Below are 25,495 nucleotides of genomic sequence, written 5' to 3'. Positions count from 1 at the left end.
CCTCATGCTATGGAGGTAGAGACAGGCAGATCCCCAGAGCTCACAGGCCAGACACTTATCTCAAAAATAAGGTGGAGAGACAGCTGACCTCCACTGCTGGTCTCTATGAGCCTACACACTCATGTTAACACACACACACATACATACATACATACATACATACATACATACATACATACATACATACACCATAAAAAGATGGCTTGCCTTCCCACAGTGATAGCAAACAGGGTAAAAGTTTGTTACAGATGTCTCATTATCTACATTATAGATGTGCTTACCGATACTCAGTCTGAGAAACACAATCATAAAGTTCCTGGGCAGTAAATTTGACATTTTTGTTTACCTGAAAAGAACCAAAATACAGTTATTAAGGAGGTATGTTAAACTAAATGAGTGATGCAAGCACAATTCAAATGGGGCACATTCTAAGAGCAGAATCACAGATCTTCAGTCACTACCCAAAAGACAACTAAAACAGTAATAGGAAGAAGTTTGGTGACTATAATATTAATACTCAAATATGTGCATATTTCATTCCTACTATTACAACTCAATCTAGTCTCAGAACTAGAAATAGTAGAAGCAAGATGGACCTGATTGTCCTGGAATCTTTAAAAAGCACATTACTTTGGCATTCAACTGGACAGAAAAAAAATACTGTAAGCTGTGTGGGAAGATCTGATTCAGGAAACGGTTTGACTAGCAGGTATTTCTGTCTCACCTTCTTTCCTTCCCCCATCATCACTCATTCATTCATTCCTTTTCTTCCTCTCTATCCCCTTCCTTATGGTTCTAGGTATCAAACTCAGAGCTTTATGCATGCTAAGCAAATGCTGTACCCCAGAGCTACCTTCCAGCCCATGGACATTTCCTAAAAACCTGTATTTTAAAGTGTTATTCAAAGACCTAATTCATAAAACCACAAATATGAAAGTCCATCATTCAAAGCATTGTACACCCGAAACACAAAATGAAGGAATCTTGTTTTTTGAAATTTTATTTTATCATTAGTGTGTAGGCATGTGTCAGGGTGAAAAGACAACTTTGACTCAATTCTCTCCTTTCCATTGGGGCTCCAGGAATGAAACTCACATCACCAGGCTTGCACAGCAAGCTGGCCTACAGTCTTTAGTTCTTGAAGCTTCCTACTACTGATGCAGACAATCATTAAGTGTTTATTTATGTACAAGGAAGAACCTTGAAACTTGTAGAGGGAAATTATGTGTGTCTTTTGTTTTGGTGCTAGAGACTGAACCCAGGGCCTTCTAGCCAAGTATACCCAATGAGCTACACCCCAGCATGCAGAATTTCATTTTTAAATGTGCACCTAAGCTGTTCTTAATTTATAATCCTCCTGCCTCATCCTTTTCAGCAAACTGCCAACCAGCAAGTGTCATCTCAGTGGGTAGTAAATTCTCTTTTTTAATCAGATAAATCTACCAAAAACACAGTATTATTTAAATTTTCAGAAATTCAGAACTAATGGAGAGAAACTCAATAAAACTATCTTCTATTCAATTACTTTCGAAACTATGTAAAGAGCTTCATATGCAGCTCACTGTAGTGTGAGGCCTGGAACACAATATCCAGCACTATAAAAGAAACTCAAGTTTTACTAGCTAGTCCATGTTTTTTGGTGGGTAAAAATATTCCTACCCTGATTCAATTAATATTACTTTAAAGGTTCTTATCATAAAAATGATCTATGGTGGTCAGGTTATTACTTACTTGAAAAATTCCATAACTGTCTTCAATGTTTTCATAAGAAACTACCCATACTTATGAAGAAATGCTTCATTTACTCTAAGTATACATAATTTTTAAATACAATTATTTTAGGGCCAGAGGTGTAGCTTACTGGTTGAATGCTTGCCTACCATGCATAAGGCCCGAGGTATGATCTTAAACACTGCCAAAATATGTAACAGAGAGGAAGATTGGTATTTTTAATTTATAAATAAATAAATATATATATATATATATATATATATACTTTTAACTTAATACAATCCTAGTATTTTGCCTAAAATGAGGAACATGTGTCTATATTAAATTTCTAGTAATGCATATATTTAATATAACACTTAATGATTGGTGAAATTAGTGTACAGTTTATCATAATTTTATGTGATTTATAATTATTTTATTTTTTGCATGTGTATCTGTGTGGTTTATGTGTGTGCACAAGTGGGCACATGTGTGTGAAGGCTAGAGGTTAACATTAAATGTCTTCTTCAGTGGCTCTCCCTCTTTTTTTTTTTTTTTTTTTTTTTTTTTTTTTTTTTGGTTTTTCAAGACAGGGTTTCTTTGTGTAGCTTTGCACCTTTCCTGGATCTTGCTCTGTAGACCAGGCTGGCCTCGAACTCACAAAGATCCTCCTGCCTCTGCCTCCCGAGTGCTGGGATTAAAGGCGTGCACCACCACCGCCCAGCAGCTCTCCCTCTTATATATTGAGGCAGCATTTCTCACCTTGAACCTAGCCAGTCAGCTTGCTCCTAGGATCCCATCTCTGACTCTCACATGCTGGAATTACAAAAGTGCTACCATGCCTACCTGGCCTTGACATGGGTCCAGTCCTCATGTTTGTATGTCAAGTGCTTTACCCACTGACCCATTTCCCAGCTCTGTAGTTGTTTTTTTTTTTTTTTTAAATAATTTATTTATTTTTATTTTATGTGCATTGATGTTTTTGTCTGGATGTATGTCTGCATGAGGGTCCCCTGGAACTGGAGTTACAGACAGTTGTGAGCTGCCATGTGCGTGCTGGAAATTGAACCTGGGTCCTCTGGAAGAGCAGCCAGTGCTCTTAACCGCTGAGCCATCTCTCCAGCCCCCCAGCTCTGTAGTTTTTGTATTTAAGATTTACTTATTTTATATGTAATGTACACAAATGTTTTGCTTGCACACAAGAATGAGCATCATGTGCATCCCTGGCACCCTCAAGAGGCCAGAAAAGGGTACTGGATTCCCTAGAACTACAGTCACAGCTGTGAGCCACTATACAGGGTCCAAATCTGGGTCCTCTACAAAAGCAACACTGGCTCTTAACTACTAAGTCACTGCTCTCTCTCCAGTCCATTAGCTTTTGGGGGTTTTGTTTGTTTATTTGTTTTTGTTTTGGTTTGTATGTCTGTTCTGAGATACTCACCATGTAGCCCTGGCTGTCCTGGAACTTGCTATATAGACCAGGCTCTCCTTAAACTCAGAGATCCACCTGACTTTCTGCCTTCCAAATGCTGAGATTACAGGCATGAGCTACCATACCCAGTCCCAGCCCTATAATTTTTGTTTTACAAATCATTTTAAAATCTTCTAAATATACATCTAGAATTAAACCATTATGAGTCTAGGTTTTTTTTTTTTGTTGTTGTTGTTCATGTTTTGTCCTTGCCCCAAGGGCCCGTGATGATGTAAAGTATCGACCCATAGGCCAGGACCAATCCAAACAGACCATCAATGTCAACAGGCTGCAGATGTTTGATCATAGGAGGAAGAGAATAGTCTGTTTGGTTTGTGGTTGGGAGGAAAAAAAAATAATTGAACAACTGATTTTGATCCTGATATAATAAGAATACAAAATAATTCTTAAGTTTCTAAAAGATCTTATTTTAAAAAGTACCTAGAACCAACCTTTAATTTTAAAATCAACCATCCACATATACTGAAATATCCAGTATAAAAGCAACATGACTCCACATTAAGTTAAACAACTTATAAAGTAGTCAGTTAGCTTACTAATAAAAATTAAAGCACATATTCAGGAAGTCTATATTCATTAATTTAAACTATTAAGACATTTTTCCTGGAACTGGAGAGATTGCTCAGCAGTTAAGAGCACTGGCTGCTCTTCCAGAGGACCCAGGTTCAATTGCCAGCACCCACATGGCAGCTCACAACTGTCTGTAACTCCAGTTCCAGGGAATCTGACACCGTCACACCAATGTACATAAAATAAGATCAGTAAATTTTTTTTAAAAGACATTTTTTCTTTACTCATTTGGAGGCATTTTACATTACTCTGTTAAACACACACACACACACACACACACACACACACACACACACACACACACAGTCTTGGGTAATACAGGCCAGACTCACTCACTATGTAGCTGAGGACTGCCTTGAACTCTTGATCCTCCTGCCCATCCTCCCAAATGCTGTACTGTGTAAATGCTGTAAATGTGTAAATGCACAAGCTCTAAAGAACAAAAACTAAATGGTGTCTTGCCCACCTTCTCACTAGGTTGTTAATGGACAATATGGCATACAAAAAGTTACATGAAGAGCTTACCAGGGATGAAAGTAAAGGAATACATTCAAGGGAGTTTGACTCCCTATAGTGTGAAGCATGTGCTTCACAGCATGTGCTGCTGCTCTTTCACTGAGATCATTTTAAAAACTGAACACATAAGCTAGGAGTGGGTACAAGCTGATAATCCCAGTACTCAGGAAGGTGAGGTAAAATTACCATGAGTTTAAGAATAGTCTGAACTATATAGTAAGTTTCAGGTTGGCCTAAGCTATAGCATAAGACCCTGTCTCAAAAACAAACTAACAGGACTGGAGAGATGGCTCAGCAGTTAAGAGCATTTGCTGCTATTCCAGAGTACTCAGGTTCAATTCCCAGCAACCACACGATAGCTCACAACTGTGTTACTTCAGTTTCAGGGAATCTGACATCCTCACACAGACATATATGCAGACACCAATGCACATGAAATAAAATAAATAAATTTAAGAAAACAAACACACAACAACAAAAGCCACCACATACACATAAAATTGAGAGATGGGATATACAAAGAATAGCAGCAGAGAGCTATTAACAAACAGAAATTAGCAATCAATAGAGTACTGTCCTTGATATACAAAGAATAGCAGCAGAGAGCTATTAACAAACAAATTAGCAATCAATAGAGTACTGTCCTTGGATCAGCAATGATGAGGAAAACACACAAAGTCAATTTAGAAAACACAGTGCAACTTCATTTCAGCTCTTAGTCTAGGGTCTATGCTGTTGCTGAACACAAAACTGAATCATACTTTTCCTTGCAGAAATGGCTCTTCCTCTCTGGAGGCCATTTGGATAAGTGAGTAGGGTAGGGTGGTAGAATATTTATATCCCACTATAGTTGGGATAGCTCCATGCACTTAGTACCTGAGGAGCTGGGATATAGAATATCCTGCAGTCTTCCCACAATGAAGCAATGACCTGCCCAAAATGCTAAAAGTTCCCTAATAAGAAAGAATTCTGTGTTGAAACAAGTATATTTCAGGACTCGATTGCAATTTCACTTAGGGAGCAAGATAAAAAAAAATGGATATGTTACTGGTAAAGAGTGGGCTGGGGAGGAAGACAGAGATGAACAAATGCAGCAAGCTACTGTACAATATGAAGACTGTAGTTAATAACATTGTTAAATTTAGGATTTCTTTTTGTTAAAAGGTCGATTTTAGTTTTATTGCCAACTAAAAAGGATATTATGTAAGATGGTAGGTGTGTTTATTTACTTGAGTAATAAAATAATAAATACTTAGTTTGTTTTTTAAGATTAAAAATTTAGAGTATGTGTATGAGTGTGTTAATGTGTCGTTGTGAGCACAAATGCCCACAGAGGCCAGAAGAGGGCACTGGATCTCCTGGAACTGGAGAGTAACGGGCAGTTGTGAACAGCCTGACCTACAAGCAATGTGTAACTGCTGAGCCCCCCTTTTGTTTGTTTTTTTCAGAGAGGATCTCTCACAGCCCAGGCTAACCTGGTAGTTACTACGTAGCCCATGGTGGTCTTTAAATCATGACAATTTTCCTACCTCAGCTTCCTGAGTACTGAGATTACAGGCATGAGCTACTATGTCCAACCAAAAGATTATCTTGTATATCTTAAATACATACATTTTTTTAAACAGGTAGAAAAACAAACGTCACGGGCAAATTTTTATGACACTCTGAAGTTTTAATTTAGGCCAGCCTGTACAAAACAGCAAGATCCTGTGTACAAAAAAAACCCTTTCATTTAAAGAAAATATCAATAGCAATCTTACTCTATTTATATTCAAACAATATGTTATATGAGCAATATATAAATATTTTTCATACCTCATACTTGATTAGGAAGTTATAGAGAGTCTCAACATCTTGGTAATTACTATTAGGAGCCAAAATCCTAAAACAACAAAAACAATAAATTAACAAAAGGACCATGGAAATTTATTTTTAAAAATACCTTTTATTTTCTCCTTCAAACTTATATGTTTATTAAGTTTATTCAAACCATTAACTTAATACAACTGAGATTAATTCATTTAAACATTTCAGCTAGTTTAATACCTATACATTACTGATCACAAACATTCTTCTTTTTAGCCTGCTGAGACAGATGTAGCCAGATTGGCCTCAAACTGAAAATATAGCCAAGGCTGGCCTCAAACTCCTAATCCTTCTGTTCCCATCTCCCAGGTACTGAGATTATAGGCATGTGCCACTGTGCCTGCCTGCCATAAACATTCTTACATGTGAAATTATAATTCATGTATTGTGTTATAATAATGCATAGTTCTCAAAAGGTATATAGAAGTGTGAATTTACACTCTGTATCTTTTAAGCTGCAGATTCCTTTCTATAATGGTAAGCCAGTTCAAACAGACAACAATTAAAACTAACAGACACATAAAAGACAATAGTCAAATTCAAATAACACTGAGCTATCAGTACAGTACTCTCTGAAAACCAATAGTTAATCAGACTATGAGAACTGATAGAAGTAATACAGGACAAATGATAGAAATCTTGAAAAAAATAAAGAGGACAATTATTTTCTACCCTCTAATAGTTAGGTATTCTTTTTGTATACTAAGTTTATTTATTTAGGTATTCTTTTTGTATATTAAGCTCACTCATCCATTGATTTATTTATGCATTCATTCATCAATTTGTTTGTTTGTTTAGTGGTTATGGGTGTTTTGTCTGCATGTATGTCTGCCTAGTGTCAATGGAAGACAAAAGAGGACACTGTATCCCCTGGAACCGGAGTTACAGACAGTTCTGAGCCTCCATGTGGGTACAGGGAACTGAACCCAGTCCTCTGGAAGAACAGCAAGTACGTATAATCATTGAACCATTGCTCCAGACTCTTACATGATTTTAATGCTTATAACATTAGTATGTAGAAAATTAACATGGGGGGATTACCTCCTGTTTAAGACTAGTATTGGCTTCACGGTGAGTTCTAGAGACTCTGGGCTATTGACTCTTGTCTCAAAAATAAATAAATAAATACAATACAATACAATAGAAAACTGTTATCACTTATTTATTTATCATGGGTTTGGAAAAGCTTTTTGAGACAGGGATTCATGACGTAGAATATTAGTTAAAAATGTGACACATTTGTTTATACCATGGAATATTTGTTTAATGGTACAAAAATGTGTTGAATTCTTTTATGTTGCATTTGTTTAACTCTGTGAAGCTGTGTTACTTTGCCTGTCTAAACACCTGACTGGTCTACTAAAGAGCTGAATGGCCAATAGGGAGGCAGGAGAAAGGATAGACATGGCTGGCAGGTAGACAGAATACATAGGAGAAATCTGGGAAGACGACGACACCGAGGACCGGCCACACAGACAGACACAGAGTAAGAAGTAAATAAAGATATACAAAATTAAAAAAGGTAAAAGCCCAGAGGCAAAAGACAGATGGGATAATTTAAGGAAAGCTGGCTAGAAATAAGTCAAGCTAAGGCCAGGCATTTATAAGTAAGAAAAAGTCTCTGTGTGTGATTATTTGGGAGCTGGATGGTGGGCCCTCCAAAGAGAAAAGCGTCAAAGAGTAAAAAACAACAACTACAGTTTCATGTAGCTCAGACAGGCTTGAACTATGTAGCTGAAGTTATCCTTTAATTTCTCATTCCTGCATCACTATAGCTGGCTCAAAAAAGCCTTAATAGTATCTAGGATATAGAAAATACTATCTATGAAAGTTATAACAGTAACATTACTACCACAAACACCTTTACCCAGTTTCAAGCCAAAAATAAATGAATGGTACTGTGGTGATATTTTATTTGTGTACCCTGATAAATCTTATCTGAAGATCAGAGGCAAAATCCAGCCACTATATTAAACATACAAGTCTGACAATGGTAGCACACACCTTTAATGCTAGCATTCGGGAGGCAGAGATCCATCTGTAGCTCTGTGAGTTCAAGGCCACACTGGGAACACAGCCAGGCGTGGTGGCACACACCTTTAATCCCAGCATTAACCATAAAGGTCTGGAGGTCTGTACAGACAGGCAGGAAGTGACAGAGCTAGGCAGAAAGAGGAAGTGATGCAGCTGGGCAGGGAGAGGAAGTGAGATGGCAGGCACAGAAAGAATATAAGTGTAAGTATACAGAAAGCTGAGGAGTCAGTAAGGTGAGGTTGGCTGTGGCTTGTCCTATTCCTCTGATCTCTCGGTTTTCACCCCAACATATGGCTCTGGGGGTTTTGTTTTGTTTTTTATTTTTTTTATTTTTTTATTAATGAGACCGTTTAGCAATTGGTTTTACATTGATACTGTAACTAATAAAAAAAATCAAGTCATTTTGACTCTTAAATTCCAAAGAACTTTTAACCACAACAATGTCCCTAGGCCCTCATGTTTTTGCCAATCATAATATCACAGGAAAGCAAGTTGCCAGGGGCTTTATCACTTATTCTAGATGTTGATGCCTTTTTGATCTCATTAGCTTCTTAAGAGTTTTTCAACTTCTAGATTTTCTTATTCTTTCTTAGCTTTATATTTCTCTCTTCTGTACCTCTTTGGAAACCTCTATATTAACTAACCATCTACTGTTATAATAAAGAAGATTCCCTCAATCAGAAATATTATAAGACATTCACTAATATTTATTGGGCTAGAGATACAGCTCAGTTGGCAGAATGTTTATACAACATGCACTGGGCATGGTGACACACACCTATCATCCCTACATTGGGAAATAAAGGAAGGAAGATCAGAAGTTCATGGTCATCCTTGGTTACATAGTAAGCCTGAGGCCAGTCTAGGTCACATGACACTATGTCTCAAAACACTTAAACATTTATTGACCACCTACTAGCCAATAACATGTTGTTACCTGCACAAGATCCTAGACCTAGAAAAGGTACTTTCTGCCTCATTCAGAGTCTGAGGGAGCTTGTAATAAAATAAACTATGAAAAGTAAAGCTATGCACAAAATGGGAAATAGAAGATGGAGTAACTATGTCTTGTCATCTGCAAACAATAGGTTATATTATTTTTCTGGTATTAATCAAACCAAATAATATACTTGGTGACAGAAAAAAAAAAAACAAAACAAGAGTGTATGGAGAGCCTGATAATGAGGCACAGTGATATCTGAGGAACCATGGAAAAATTAGTTGAAGACAGGTGTGTGTGTTTGTGTGTGTGTGTGTGTGTGTGCGCGCGCGTGTAAAATCATCTAGGACAGCATTTCTCAACCCCTTTTGGGGATGAATGACCCTTTCACTGGGGTCACCTAAGACCATCAGAAAACACAGATATATTTACATTACAATTCATGAAAGTAACAAAATTTCAGTTATGAACTAGCAATGAAAATAATTTTATGGTTGGGGGTCACCACAGCAGGAGGAACTACATTAAAGGGTCACAGCTTTAGGAAGGTTGAGAAGTAGAGACAGGGGGCTCACTGGAGTCTCTGTCTTAAGGGGGCTTCAGGAGTCTCTGTCTTAAGGGAATAAGGCAGAGTGACAGAACAGAATCTACGTGCCATCCTCCTCTTGCCTCCACATATACGTACAGGTCGACACAGCTGCACAAACATGCAAATAACACACACACACACACACACACACACACACACACACACACACGGGAGGGGGGGGAAGGGAGCACATGAGAGAGCGCCCTCTTTATAAGGTATTTCAAACCAAAACTATAAGCTGTGTCTTAAAACAAAAATTGTGGTGATATTTTGTCTGTGCTCTAACAAATAAAGCTTGCCTGGAGATCAGAGGACAAAGCTAGCCACTACTTAACCACAGAGGCCAGGCAGTGGTGGCACACACCTTGAATCTCAGCACTTTGGATCTCATGCCTTTGCTCCCAGTACTTGGGAGGCACACATGCCTTTAATCCCAGCACTAGTGTGGAGGAAACAGGAAGTGATACGGCTGGGTGGTAGTTTCTTGTGAAACTAAGAAAGGAAAATCTAAAAGCCAATCACCTACTAGGTGTAGTGATGCACACCTTCAATTCCAGCACTCAAGAAGCAGAGGCAGGTAGATCTCTATGAGCCTGGTCCACACCTGAGACCACCCAAGGCTGCATAGGGAGACCCTGATTCAAAAACAGTTAATAGTTTCTACCTTGCTAGAAGACTCCTACCAAGTCTAAATTTAGCTAATAAATACAGAATTTATAATTTTAAATTTAATATGATGCTTACCTTTGAATTCCTTCAAGAATATCCTTCACAGCTGCCATTAACTTTTGAAGATATAGAAATGCTTCTTCAAATGATGCTATTTTTGAAGTTGTCAGAGTTGAACTTGAGTCCAGTGTCTGAAACACATCTGTGCTAAAAAACAGAAAGAAAAGAAGTATGTGCTCACTTAGTACTTGGTAGGTGTTTTCACTGATGACATATAAAAAAGTAATAATATAATTAATCTTGTGTAATACTCATCTATTTAAGTTAGAAATCAAAGACAGTGACACGAGAAAAGTCTGGGCTAACATCCACACAAGGGATCTATGCCACACACCACACAGATCTAATTTAAAGGAATTAACATAAAAGCTGGGTGAATACATTTCACTCTAAGAGAAGACCACAGAGATGGAGAGGAGTAAATAAAAAAATTGGACGTTTATCCTTGTAATTCCACTTCCAAAGATTTACTGTGAATTAATAATTACAGTAGATAATTAGCGAGACCTTTAATGTCTACTTAATAAAATACCAAAATATTTTTAAGTGTTTATGCCATATATGGATCAAAACTAAAAATAAGACTAGGTATGTGGTGCATGCATGCTCCCCCCGCCCCCCCAGTTTTTTTGAGACAGGGTTTCTCTGTGTAGCTTTGCGCCTTTCCTGGAACTCACTTGGTAGCCCAGGCTGGCCTCAAACTCACAGAGATCCGCCTGGCTCTGCCTCCCAAGTGCTGGGATTAAAGGCGTGCGCCACCACCGCCCGGCTGTGGTGCATGCTTTTAATCCTAGCAGTTGGAAAGCAGAAGCAGGCAGATCTCTCTTGAGTTCAAAGCCAGCCTGATCTACATGGTGAGTTCCAGACTGGCCAGGGCTACATAGTGAGACCCTGTCTCTAAATATATAAATAAATATTTACTTAGGTAACAGTAACCATATTAAAAATCAAAACACATTGTATTGTATCTGAATGGTGTCCTCCCCAAACTCACATTCATCTAGAACCATGGTTCTCAACCTGTGAGTAGAATGACCTTTTCACAGGGGTCACCTTATACCGCCTGAAATATCAGATATTTACATTACGATTCATAACAGCAGCTAAATTACAGTTATGAAGTAGCAACAAAAGTAATTTTATGGTTGGGGGTCACAAGGAAGGTTGGAAAGCACTACTTTAGAGCTTCAGTACAGACTTCATTTGAAATAGGGCTCTGGCAAATGTAAACAGTTAAGCTACATGCGATGTGGATTAGAGTAGGCTATACCCACTCCACTAAGGCAAAAGCAGAGAATGGAGAGATGCATTTACTAGGCAAGGACTGAGGAAGACAGAAAGACACAGAGCAGATTCTCACTTAGTACACAGAGAGACCCTGTCAAAAAAAAAAAAAAAAAAAAAAAGTGTATTAAAATAGCCCCAAATCCAAGTCATGGAATTTCTAAGTCGGCAGACCTTAAAGATCATGTGACTATTATTTCAGGATGAAAAGAGTTTCAGAAAGACTAGATGGTTTTCCCAAAGTCAATGTCTTTATTGTTTCATTGGAACAGTGGTATAATTTTTAAGTAGCAAAAATACTAAGCCAAGGTGGTAGTCCCTGTCTTTAATCCTGGCACTCAGAAAGCAGAGACAGGCCCACCCCAAGGCCCATCCACCAGACGTTTCCAGATTCTATCAAGTTGATAAAACTAACCATAAGTGTATTCTAGTAACTTACATGAGTAATTAAGAATAGATATATCAGACCTCCAAATGAGCACTTTTATGCAAAAGGATTATATTCAATAAATTCTACTGCAATTCTGGTATACAACTAGGCTTGTTAAAAAATAGGCTAAATAAATATGTATTGTTAAGGCATTATAAACGTTGTCACTTACTGAAATGCTAGCATATACAGTCTATTACTTAGAAATAGCACAGAGCTCTCTAACAGGCAATACAAATGCATGCATATTACAGATTAACTCCTATGTTTTCAAATATCTTAGTTTTATTTTTAAAGCAGCCATTCTTGCCTCCTATATATGGTAATTTTCTGTAAGCCAGAATATCTGATTAGTCAAAACACCAAAAATATGTTGACTAGAAAAACAAACTGATTCATAAAAAAATTATAAATTTGTAATATAATCTTTAGTTCACATTCCAATGCAATTATCTTTTTAGTATGATTGGTTAGAAAGCCAAATAGCAGGCCATAAATTTGTTGAAAAATGTTTAATTATAGCCAAGGACTGAAAAATGAGCTCCAAGAACAAAGGAGACAAAGAGAAAAGGGGAGCTAGTTGAGAATGAGGCACAGGGAATATGCAACACAATATACTTGTGCAGGCAATGGCAGCACTTTAATCCCAGCACTCAAGAGGCAGAGGCAGGTGGATCTCTGTGTGTTCGAGGCCAGCCTGGGCTACAGAGTGAGTTGCAGGTCAGCCAGGACTGTTACACAGAGAAACCCTGTTTCAAAAAACCAATAAAATAAAATTAATAGTTTTAAGTTATATAAGCTATTCTAACAGCATCTATTTGAAAAACTACTCAAGGGGAACGTAGCCCAGGTTCACCTATCTAAAACACAAGTGGTCTCAAACACTGGGGGGTGGGGTGGCGTGGCAGCAAAATGGCTTAACAGGTAAAGATGCTTGCTGCTAACCTGGTGACCTGGGTTTGATTCCTCACAGAGCAGAGAGAGAACCCATTTCTGCAAGTTGTCCTCTGACCTCCACACTGTGACCCTCCCACACCCATATACACACAAACAAAAAATAAAAATTACCAAAGAATGATCTCTGTATCTCTTCAATTCATTAATTCTAAAGTGTTTTATGTTTATATACTAAAGTAATGGTATTTTTTCTCTTAAACAATAGCATTCTTCCACTTTTACAATTTTTATATGAATTTTCTTTAATCCAAGGAACTTTTCTCAAGTTATTTTTAGTTTAATCACAGTCTTGCAAGCTGCTAAGCTGCTGAATCACTTTAAGTGACTTATTGGTTGTGACTTATGCAAGCAATGCTCCTCATCTTGATTACATCAGAATCACCTAGAAAGATTTTTTTTTAATGCATTCTCAGATTCACCTCTGCCCTACTGAATCCAAATTTCTAGGAATAGTGTTTAGAAAGAGAAACTTAAAAATTTCCAGGTAATTCTAATTTTTATCCCTATTTAAACATAAATATTTCTAATGTGCCAAATTGACAAAAGACCCATAGCACAATAAACTCATAGCCCAAACACTAACTACAGTAGAAATGGTAATAATGGAAACCCTACAAGAAGCAAACTTGTAATGATAAAGTTGAGAATGTGTTGGGAATTTAGTACCTGTTCTGATATATTGAAGTCCAAACATTTTCCAGGACAGACCAGATTTCTTGATGCCTGGTGAACTGGGGAAGATGAGAATCCAAGAGAACAGTGACATCTTGGTTATGAAGCTTCATCAAAGAACTGTCTTCCTGCTTTTTACTCACTGTGCTTTCTGAAGAATTTGGCTTCAGTTTTGTCTTGACCTGTGACGTAAGAATTACATAAAATGCATACCAGTTCTTCACTAGCAACTGAGAAAACAGAGACACGAGCTTACTGGACATGCTGGCTATTCATTCTTTCCTATGTACAGAATATTCCTTGAAAAGCATTAGATTTAGTATGTTGAATTTATTACTCTAGTGACCTTTCTTACCTAACATTTGACTGTTAATTAAGAATACTGTTTAAGAGCTGGAGAAATAGCTCAGAGGTTGAGAGCACTCGCTGCTCTTCCAGAGGACCCGGGTTCAATTCCCAGCACCCACATGACAGCTCACAACTGTCTGTAACTCCAGTTCCAGGGGGTCTGACATCCTCACACCAATGCACATAAAATAAAGTTAAATAATTAAAAAAAAAGAATACTGTTGAATACATTGTTATGGAGAGACAAAGGGCAAACTAGGACAATTAAATAGGGAGGGGATAGAAGGGTAAAGAAGGAAATCTGGGGAGGGACTACTAAAGGGCATTTGAAAAACCGTATGGAAACCTAATAATGAAGAAGCTTCTTAAAATAAATACACATATAAAAGGAATCTAAACGGAGGTACTAAATAATAGGGGACACAATACCTCAACTAGACATCTTATGCCACCAAGCAAAACCTCCAATGCCAGGAATAGGTTACATCTTGTTGAACTGTTGGTCAAAGGAGCCCCACGGAAATCCTCAAACATCATAGATTATTGCCAAGGCTACTGATTACCCTCTGCAATCTGATGGTAAGCTAAGGCCCTATTGCTGAAGACAACACTTACATATACCATGTAACATAAAGAAGTCGAGGTGGTGCCTAACTAGAGTCTTCACTACAACTGATAGTGTTCACGGTACTGGAAGGTACACTGCACACTACCAGAGGCGAAAGGTACTCATCAATATTTCCCAGCAACAAAAACCCCTGTGACCTATAAGAGTAACCAGCCTGCAAGATATCCTGGTGCAATAGTAACACAAATGTTATAGGAATAAGCAACCACTTTCTGATTGGATTTAAGGCTACTCCCTAAGATGGAACCTATATTTGACGATACTAAAGTGGTCAAGAACCTGAGACTAGGTAGATTACGGGCCTAGGGAAAACCTAATACTATTATTCTGCAAAAGGAACACAGTAATAAAATGATGCCTAATGGCATACTGCTATACCCACAGTTCAATGTCTTGTTCAACCCTCCTCAGAGAAGGTGCTTCTTACAGTAGATGGGAACTAACAAAAAGACCCACAACTGGACAATGTGCAGAGACTGAGAGATTTTGGGGGCACTCGGTCCTAAATGGGATGTCTTAATCAAAGTCCTCCCCTCAGGGCTCAGGGATCTATGTGGAAGAGAGAAGACTGTAAGAGCCAGAGGTGATAGATGACTCCAAGGAAACAATGTCTTCCAGACACACCAGGACTGAAGCACATATGAATTCAGAAACTGTGGCAACACACAAAAGGCCTGCACAGGTTCAAGCCAGATGAGGTCCCAACACTGAGAGGGTCAATTGGACACAGGCTCCTATGCCTGACCAAAAAGCTATTTGTGATTGATGCCTGCTTGCAAAGGCAAAATTAGTTTTCTCCATTGGAGTTTCATTGGGTTTATTAGCCAAACTTTAAGGCTGACCCCAATGCCCAGGAGAATTTGGCCAACACCAAACAATTGTGTTTATTTCTCTAGAGTTAAGTTTCCACACTAATAAAAGGATGATTTCAAAAGTTAGCTTAATATCTTACTATTTTTATGCTTTGAAATGTTTTCAATAAAATTTCGAATCCATCAATAGTAACTGTTATTCAGAGTCTTAAGTGGAGGAAACTGAGAAATACAAAGATTTAAAAAACTCATGCAAGGTAACTCAAATGTAAGAAGCATAAGAGAGACTCGACTCTTGGCACTCTAGAAAGGAGGTTATGATCCCACACCAAGTACACAGGTATTACTATTCTCTAATTTGTGGGGCAGAAAACAGAAAGAGATGATCTTCTCATTTTGCCTGTTTGTATTAAATTATGAACTTAGTAAATATAAATAATGGGCTAGTATTTAAACATTTAAAATTGAGCATTTACCTATTTCTCCTTTGCTCTGACTCTTAAAACTGAGTATACACAATCATGCAAGTATATATATATACACACACACATACATACACACACACACACACACATATATATTTTAAAGATTTATTTATTATGTATACAGCATGTATGACTGTAGGTCAGAAGAGGGCACCAGATCTCATTACAGATGGTTGAGAGCCACCATGTGGTTGCTGGGAATTGAACTCAGGACCTCTTGAAGAGCAGTCAGTACTCTTAACCTCTGAGCCATCTCTCCAGCCCCGCAAGTATATTTTTAAAAAATAAATACTTATATAGCACTTACTATCTGCTAGGCATTAAGTTTTTTTAGTAACTTAGTTCATTCTTATGGAAATTCTAAGTCAAGAATTATTATTGTACTCATTTTACAAAAAAAGTGGAGGGAGTAAAGGTCCAAAGAATTTAAAGAACTGGAGGCAAAAAAAATGAAACAACAACAAAAAACCCACAGGTCAGGATTCTGAGCATGTAAAATATAAAACTAATCAACAAAACTGATTTGAATTATTCTAGCATAGTGGTTGATCAAAATTTTGGGGTGACTGGAAAGCTAACAAAACAAGGATGTCTTATCCTTTTCCTCCTTCCACCCTCTTACATACACAGCTGAAAATGGTGCTCATTAACAGTTTCATCCTAGTTTCTCAGCAGCTTTTCAGAAGCAAATAGATGATGAATATTCTTTTCTTGATTTTCTATATTTGATAACTAAGATTAGGTACTTTTCAAGTTATTATATTAAGATACGTTATTTTGGAAATAATATATTTATTGTTCAAGTTAGAGAGATAAATAAATACCTAAGGTGTATGAATTATACAAACAATTCTCAGTAAACTATATTTTAGGGTTCAGAATGTATCTTAGTTGGTAGAGTACTTTGCCTAGCATGCATGACACTCTGGATTAGATCCCCAAGACTACATAAACAGGGCATTATAGTATATATCTATAATCCCAGTACTCAGAAGATAAAGGCAAGAGGATCAAAAATTTAAGGTTATTCTTGGCTACACAGTAAATCTGAGGCTAGTCTGAGCTACATGAGACCCTGTCTCAAAAAACAAAAAACAAAACAAAAAAAAAAAAACCAAAAAAACCAAAAAACCAAAAAAAACAAAAAAACCAAAACAACAGCCGGGCCGGTGGTGGCGCACGCCTTTGATCCCAGCACTCAGGAGACAGAGCCAGGCAGATCTCTGTGAGTTTGAGGCCAGCCTGGTCTACAGAGCAAGATCCAGGACAGGCACCAAAACTACAACAGAGAAACCCTGTCTCGAAAAAACCAAAAAGCCCCAAAACTTATTTTGTTACTTTTTTAAATATTTATTTTATGTGTATGATTGTTTTGTCTGCATGCATGTATGTGTACCATGAGCATACCTGGTGCCTGAGGAGGTCAGAAGATGGTGTCAGAACTGCTGAAACTGGAGTTAAGGATAGTTGTAAGCCACCAAGTAAATGCAGAGAACTGAACCTTGGTCTTCTCCAGGAGTAACAAGGACTCTTAACTACTAACCATCTCTCTAGTCCCTCTTTTTTGTGTGTCCATCTTTCTATTATCCATAAAGGAGGTAATATAAAATTCAACAACAATCAAATAAAATCCCAAGTTTGTAGTGGTATATACTCATTATCTCAATATTACAAAGTACCAAAATAAAAACAAAAAAAAAAAAAGTCATGCATTTGAGGCTAGGTGAACTATATAGACAAATTCTATCTCAAAAAACAAACAAACAAATATTTTGTGATACTACTTCCATCAAAAGTGTACGTTTCATATCTGTAGTAAGGCTTACCTAGAGTTCAATGTACTTAGTCTTTACTCAATACTTTTAGAATGCTAGAATAAGTCAGGGTAATATATCCTTTATTGTTGTCCACTAAATCCATGTCTGAAATGTATGTGATCAACTACTCTAAATCGCACTTCATAGGTATCTTACCTCTGCAAGTACTTGAAGTAGTTTGTTTACTTGAGCAAAGGTCTGTGGAAGAATACCATCATAGTTTGACCTTGTACTGAAGGCATGTAACAAACTTTTAGAGTCCTGGAGCAGGAATTTTACTGTTTTAAAATCCACTGTATTATTAGCTGGTAAGAGAAAATTAAGAAAAAAAATATGAAAGAACAAGCATACAATATGACAATCTCTTAGAACACCAATTAAGTATTAATTTTGCAATTTAAAGGGTGGACATGTCATAACTAATGTCTCTCTGGTATAGAAAGCAACATCTGAACACATTTATTCACAGACAAAGTGTTCATGTTGACTCTGGTATTCTGTTTTCAGATTCTAGGAGTTCCTTGAATACAGTCAACTTCAAAGGAAAGCAAAGTGAGATATTCCATTCTTCAGTAAAAGGAATTAATCAAATTAATCCTACACAAAAAGCCCATGCACAGTGTTTTCAAAGCTGAAGCTGTCTCATCCAGATGACTATTATAAAGAGTCACACGTTAGAGGCAAACATTTAAGTCAGATGTGGTTCCTGTCATGATTATACAGCTATCATGTAATAACTTACTTGAAATTCTACCACATGAAAAGTAAAACAAGATTTATTGAAAATAATTTGTTATCTCTTTGTATACAACAGAAGTTCAGCTAATAAACAAAGACTTTGGACAACAATAAGAAACAAAAGCTGAAATTTTTCTCCTGTAAATTAAAGTAAGATAATCTACCATAATAACTTTCTCTCAAGAAGCTAAAAATATTTCTACTAAATTCCCAAGTTATTGGTGACAATCATTTCGAAGGCTTAAGCAGTTAGGAAGAAGCCAGACACAATGGTATATGCCTGTAATTCCAGTACTCAAGAGAAGAAGCAGGGCAACTGCTACAAATTCAAGGACAGTCTTGTCTACGTGGTGAGGGGCCGTCTCAAACAAACAGACAAAACACATTTCAAAAATGAAATAAAGTAAATCTCTAATGTCACAAAAAAAAAAAAAAAAAGAAAGAAAGGACAAATGATCTTTCCATCATTAAAGCAAAATGTTAAGCAGTTGCTTCTGAAGGCAGAATCATCATGCTGCAATGTTTGCTTTGCTTCTGTTTTAATGTTCATGGTTTCAGAGGCTGGTGTGTATGTGTGTGTTTGTGTGTGTGTGTGTGTGTGTACATACATGTTGACACAGGAGGAGGCAGAGTACAACCTCAGGCGTTCCTCTCACAGGTGCTTTTAAATAAGTCCCCTCACTGGCCTGGGGCTTGCCAGGTAGATCTCTGTGAGATCGAGACCAGCCTAGTCTACACAGCAAGGTCCAGGACAGCCAGAGATACACAAAGAAACCTTGTCTCGAAGAAGGAGGAGGAGGAGGAGGAGGAGGAGGAGGAGGAGGAGGAGGAGGAGGAGGAGGAGGAGGAGGAGGAGGAAAAGGAGGAGGAGGAGGAAAAGGAGGAGGAGGAGGAGGAGGAGGAGGAGGAGGAGGAAAGGAAGGAAGGAAGGGAGGAGGAGGAGGAGGAGGAAGAAGAAGAAGAAGAAGAAGAAGAAGAAGAAGAAGAAGAAGAAGAAGAAGAAGGAAAAGAAGAAGAAGAAGAAGAAAAAGAAGAAGAAGAAGAAGAAGAAGAAGAAGAAGAAGAAGAAGAAGAAGAAACAGCCATCTCTTTAGTCTTTTCCCTAACTGCCAGTAATAACTACTGATCATTTTTCAGCTACATGCAAGGGCAGAATAATACTGCTCATGCTTAGGAAGACCATCACACGATAGTGCTAGATAACAAATATTTGAAACTATCCTGTAAGAGCACAATGTATGAACTCTCATCTTTTCTGTACTTGTTTACTGTGTGTTTGTGTGTCTGGAGAGACAGGCCATGGTGTACCTGTGGAGCTCAGAGGCCATCTTGAGGGAATCAAATTTCTTTCACCACTTAGATTGCTATGATGAAACACCATGACCAAAAGCAAGATGGAGAAGAATGTGGTGGTATTTTATTTGTGTGTTAATAAATAAAGCTTGCTTGGAGATCAGGGGGGAAAGGCCAGCCATTTTAAGTAAACAAAGAAGTCAGGCAGAATACACCCTTAAGCTCTTAGCAGGCAGGATCTCTGTGTATTCAAGGCCACACTAGGGAAGAAAGCCAAGTGTGGTGACACACACCTTTAATCCCAGTACCAACCAGAGAACTGGAGGTCTGTACAGACAGACAGTGACAAAGCTGTGTAGGAAGAAGAAGTGAGGTAGCTGGGCTAAGGCCAATGAGAGGGCAGAAAACCAAGCATATAAGCCTGGGTAGACAGGAAGTAGTGCTCTTTGGAAGCATCTCTCTAAAGCTTTCACCCCTATTTTTGGCTCTATGGGTTGTTTTTGTTTTTTGGGTTTTTTTTTATTTAATAAGACCATTTAGAAATTCGTCTACAAAGGAAAGGGTTTATTTGGCTTATACTTCCACATCATAGCAATAATAACTCTAACTCAGAAAATGGGCATTCAAGGCCAGCCTGGGCTATATAACAAGTTACAGGCCAACTTGACCCAGTCTCAAAAAACAAAAACCTAAACAAACAAGTATAATTGGAAACTTCTAACAATCAACATTTACTCAGTACTTACCATGGATAGATAATATATCAGGAGTTATATATATATATATATATATATATATATATATATATATATATATATATATATATTTTAGGAGTGTCTTAATTTCAATTCTGTTGTTTTGAAAAAATACACTGACCAAAAGCAACAGAGGATAGGAAACAGTTTACTGAGCTTACAATTCCAGTTTACTGCAGGGACATCAAGGCAAGAATTTAAAGTATCACAATCATAGTCAAGAGCAAAGAGAAGGAAATGCACCATTCCTTGTATGCTTGCTGCACTGTACTAAGCTGGCATTCTCTACTCTTACACAGTGCAAGTAACAGCCTAGGGAATGATGCTACCCACAGTGGGCTGGGTCAATTGAAAATCAAGATAATTCCCCAAAGGCATAATCACATGACAATCTGATCTATATAATTTCTTAATTGAAGCTCTCCTCCACATGACTCTAGATTGCTGCAAGGTGACATTTCATTTTTAAAAATTATTTAATTACATTATTTTTGTGTGTGTGTGTGAGCATGTGTGTATCATGACACACATATGGAAGTTAGAGGACAATTTTGGGGAGTCAGTTCTCTCATTCCACCATGTGGAGACTGGGGATCAAACAAAGGCTTCTAGGTGTGGCAGTAAGTGCCTTTAGCTGCTGACCCATCTCTCTTGCCTGCAAGTTTACATTTTACACTTCAGTGAAAAGGCAGAGAGAGTGATGTATGTGACATACATCTACCTAGAATATGCCTCTATTTTTTGGTCTTAACTTCTGGGGAACTTCCTGTTAAAATGTGTGTTCAAGTGTTACAATAATTACTTGTGTACGTTTTGGTAAATGTTGCATATTTTTCATTACCTGGCTTTTGTGCCTTTAAACCCATTTTTTAACCAAGACTGGGGATTAAACCCAGGTCCTCATACACGCTAGACAAGCATTCTATCACTAAGCTACATTCCCATACTTTAAACCTAATTGATTGGCTCTTTTGTACTCTTATTTAACATAAGCCATCAGTTATTTTTTAAGAAATAGGCTGAATATAAACAATAGCAGAATAGATTGCCTCACATGTGGAGTTTGAAAGGAGTCAACAATCAACTGTATCCCTAATGAATCATACTTTGTCCTTTACATTTATAGAGGAAAGATACATCTACTTGACTTTAGACAAGTTGCTTACCAGCTAAGGCTAATTTCCTTGACTCTAAATATGAAAAGGTTGCAAAACCATACACTGGCTAAAGCTGGATTTGCAAATCAAAGATATCAACTACTAGACTATCTTCCCACTCCAATCTATGGCAGTAGAAGCACTTCAAGAAACCAAAGTCTATGTCCAAAACAGTTTAAAAACCACAACTTAATGACTGTGCTCTCTGCCACTTGTAAATTCACTATGAACCAAGACCAAACTTGCTGTATGTAGTGCAAGGAATGTGCTCACAGTTTGTGTTCAATACCATGAAAAATGAAAGGCAATCATTTTAATAGAGTTCTTGAGTAGATTATGAAACGTTAAAATGTTTTTAAAATAAGACATGGTACACAAGTGTAATCCTAAATCTTTGGAGGTAAAAGCACAGGATTGGGACTTTAAGGCTTCCCAGCAAGCTCAAGGCCAGTTTGGATTATGTGAGACCCTGTCTCAAAGTGCCCCCAAATAATAACTAATAAAAAAAAAATTGGTTCCCCACCGATTTTCATGTGGTAAGTGTATTTGTATGTGCATGTGTATTTGTGTGTGTTATGTGTATTTGTGTATTGTGGTGTCTATGTATATTCATGCATGACACACATGCATGTATGGATGCATATGCACATGTGTGCTCTTATGTATGGAAACCCAAGGTTGATACCAGGATAAGTCAAGCCCAGAGATTCTCAATATGGCTCTTTTTGATAGCCAACTTGCTCTGATGATCCCATCGCTACCTTTGAGTTTAGAATTACAAGTGGATGGGTCACCATTCCACCAAGTATTTCTGGGAGTTCTGGGGATTTGAACTCTGATCCTCATGGTTGTGCAGCAAGCACTTTACTGACTGAGCTATCTCTTCAGCTCCAGAAGAAGCTTTCAAAGCATATATCATTGAAAATTATATATTCACAATGTCTAGAAACATTAACAATAACACCATTTATAGTCATGACTTTTAAGAGTTATATCCATTCATCCAGTTGCCACAAACTTCCTCAGGAAGTATAAAAATCACTGAGAACTGATTAAAAGATTTTTATCAACTCATCTCCAAATCCTATAGATGACACATTCTGATTTAACGTGTGTGTGTTCATGTGTACCTGTGTGTGCACATGTGGAGATACATATCCATGTGTGCTTTGTGTACGTAAACACAATGCCAAGGGCCAATGCTAAGTGTCTTCCTCATTTTCTACCTTATTTTTTGAGAAAGGGTCTCAAAACCCTAAAGCTGAACCTGCCAATTTAGCTAGAATGGCTGGCCAACAAGCCCTAGGGATCCTCCTGTCTCCACCTCCCCAGCATGGGATTCCAGGCACAAACTAATATATCCAGTTTTTTTAACATGTGTGCTGGACTGAACTAGCCCTTTTTCCTGCTTGCAAGCACAAAAGGAGGGAGAGATGGTGGGAGAAGGGGGGAGGAAGGGAGGGGGAGAGAGGGAGAGGGAGGGAGGGAGGGAGGGAGGGAGAGAGAGAGAGAGAGAGAGAGAGAGAGAGAGGCATACATGTACACATATGTATGTTGTTGAGGTACCTATGCATGCATGAGTGAAGACTAGAAGCTGACATCCTGAAGTATTCCTTGATTGTTTCTCCACCTTATTTTTGTCAGTGTATCATCAATCCTGGAGCTCTAGCTAAACTAGCTAGCCAGCAAGTTGCTGAAATCCACCTGTCTCCATCTCCCAAGCACTGGGATTAGAGCATATTGCCACACCCAGCTTTTACTGAGCTCTGGGGATCTGAACAGAGGTCATTATGCAGCAAGTACTTTACCTACTGTCTTACTTAGGGTTTCTATTGCTGTGAAGAGACACCACGACCACAGCAACTCTTATACAGAGAAACATTTAATAAGGTGGTAGCTTACAGTTTCATTAGTTTAGTCCATTATCATCATGGAGCAACATGGTGGCCTACAGATAGACATGGAGCTGGAGAGGTAGCTGAGAACTCTATATCTTGCACAGGCAACAGGAAGTGGTCTGAGACACTGGGTGTGGCTAGAGCATATATGAGACCTCAAAGTCCATCTCCACAGTGACACACTTCCTCCAACAAGGCCACACCTCCCAACAGTGATACTTAATCCTTTTGGGGACCATTTTCTTTCAAACTACCACACCTACTGAGCGATCTCTTCAGCCCATTTTAGTTGATTTTTTTTGTCTGTCTGCTTTTAGAAAGGGTCCCATGTAGTTTAGGCTGGTCCTGCACTCACTATGTAACAGTTTTACTTCTGATCTTCCTGTCTCCACCTCCCAAGTGCTAGGATTACAAGCATGAGTCACCACACTAGATTGACTTAATACAAGCTATTGTGAAAGGGGAAAAAAAAAGATTCATACCTTTAGAGAGATTTTCATATAGGCTCTCAATAGTTAAAAGCAACTTATTTTCCATAACTAATCCAAATACAGCCAGCCAATGTTTTTTAAAGCACTGCAATAGATTTATTAGAGTCCATGGTGGTTTCAAGTACAGCACCTAGAAAGTATTACAAAATTATCATCTACTGATTTATTTTACCTATTATTTAAACATACCTGGGTAGAAACTTCTATATATATATCCCTAATGAAAATATAGCTAGCTAAACTATTTTTAAATTAAGAGGTGCTAATCACAATTTTTAAGTGGTAGGTATATTACAGATTGATTTTATAAAATTCATATTATTAACCTTTAGTTTCATAACTTTTAAGTACATAAAGAAAGCAAACCTCAGTTAGAGGAGTAGTATAGTTTTAACCAGAAAGGTACCTCAATCTACTTTTGTCTTTTAAATTAATACTCTTGTTTTATGTGTACAATCCTGAAATATATGTCTGTGTACATGTGTATCTGGTCCCCATAGAGGCCAGAAGAGAGCATCAGATCCCTTGGAACTGGGGTTACAAATGGTTATGGGTAGTCATGTAAATGCTGGGACCTGAACCTGGCTGGGTCCTCTGCAAGAACAGCAAGTGCTCTTAACCACTGAGCCATCACTCCAGCCCCTCACTCTTCTTTTCTATATGGTCATTTCCATAAGCAAAACAATCTAAATATTTCATACTACTGGGGGAAAAATACATATAGAAAAAAAGAACCAAGTACAACTGTTATCTACAATAAAGATATTTATAGATAATTGGTCTCTTAGTTTAGGAAGTTATCAATGCCTTTTTCTGAAACATTCATATTTCTAAGAAATATCCAGGTGGTGGTGGTGGTGGTGGTGGTGGTGGTGGCGGCGGCGGCGGCGGCGGCGGCGGCGGCGGCGGCGGCGCACACCTTTGATCCCTGCACTTGGGAGGCAGAGCCAGGCGGATCTCTGTGAGTTTGAGGCCAGCCTGGTCTACAGAATGAAATCTAGGACAGGCACCAAAACTACACAGAAAAACCCTGTCTTGGAAAAAACAAAACAAAACAAAAAACCCAACAACAACAACAAAAGAAATATTCTATTTATACCAAGCCTTCTAAATCTCTTATTATTCTTCATTATTTTTGGATCAGCATGTGATAATATGAAGCAGCAAAAATATCACACTGGTAAGTTTTAGAATCTTGTTGAATAGCTAGAATAAATACATCAGCTACAATTAATGGGCTATAACGTTTCTCCTAGAGACAAGTGTGAATTTGAAACAAGCATT

General features: G+C 37.9%; 1 protein-coding gene across 1 annotated transcript in view; it reads right to left on the bottom strand.

Moving 5' to 3' along the window:
• The window catches only part of Swt1 (SWT1 RNA endoribonuclease homolog), a 64,578-nt gene that overhangs the window by 7,624 nt on the left and 31,459 nt on the right, over positions 1–25,495 (bottom strand). The window contains exons 14-19 of the mRNA XM_059280158.1: positions 24,203–24,341; positions 18,036–18,184; positions 13,784–13,971; positions 10,462–10,593; positions 6,104–6,170; positions 282–346 (exon numbers count right to left, since the gene is read on the bottom strand). Of these exons, the coding sequence (XP_059136141.1) occupies positions 282–346; positions 6,104–6,170; positions 10,462–10,593; positions 13,784–13,971; positions 18,036–18,184; positions 24,203–24,341 (740 nt within the window). The remainder of the gene's footprint in view (positions 1–281; positions 347–6,103; positions 6,171–10,461; positions 10,594–13,783; positions 13,972–18,035; positions 18,185–24,202; positions 24,342–25,495) is intronic.

The sequence above is a fragment of the Peromyscus eremicus genome, chromosome 15 (genome assembly GCF_949786415.1).
Source record: "Peromyscus eremicus chromosome 15, PerEre_H2_v1, whole genome shotgun sequence".
Taxonomy (NCBI): domain Eukaryota; kingdom Metazoa; phylum Chordata; class Mammalia; order Rodentia; family Cricetidae; genus Peromyscus; species Peromyscus eremicus.
This window is presented reverse-complemented; position numbering and strand designations above follow the sequence as displayed.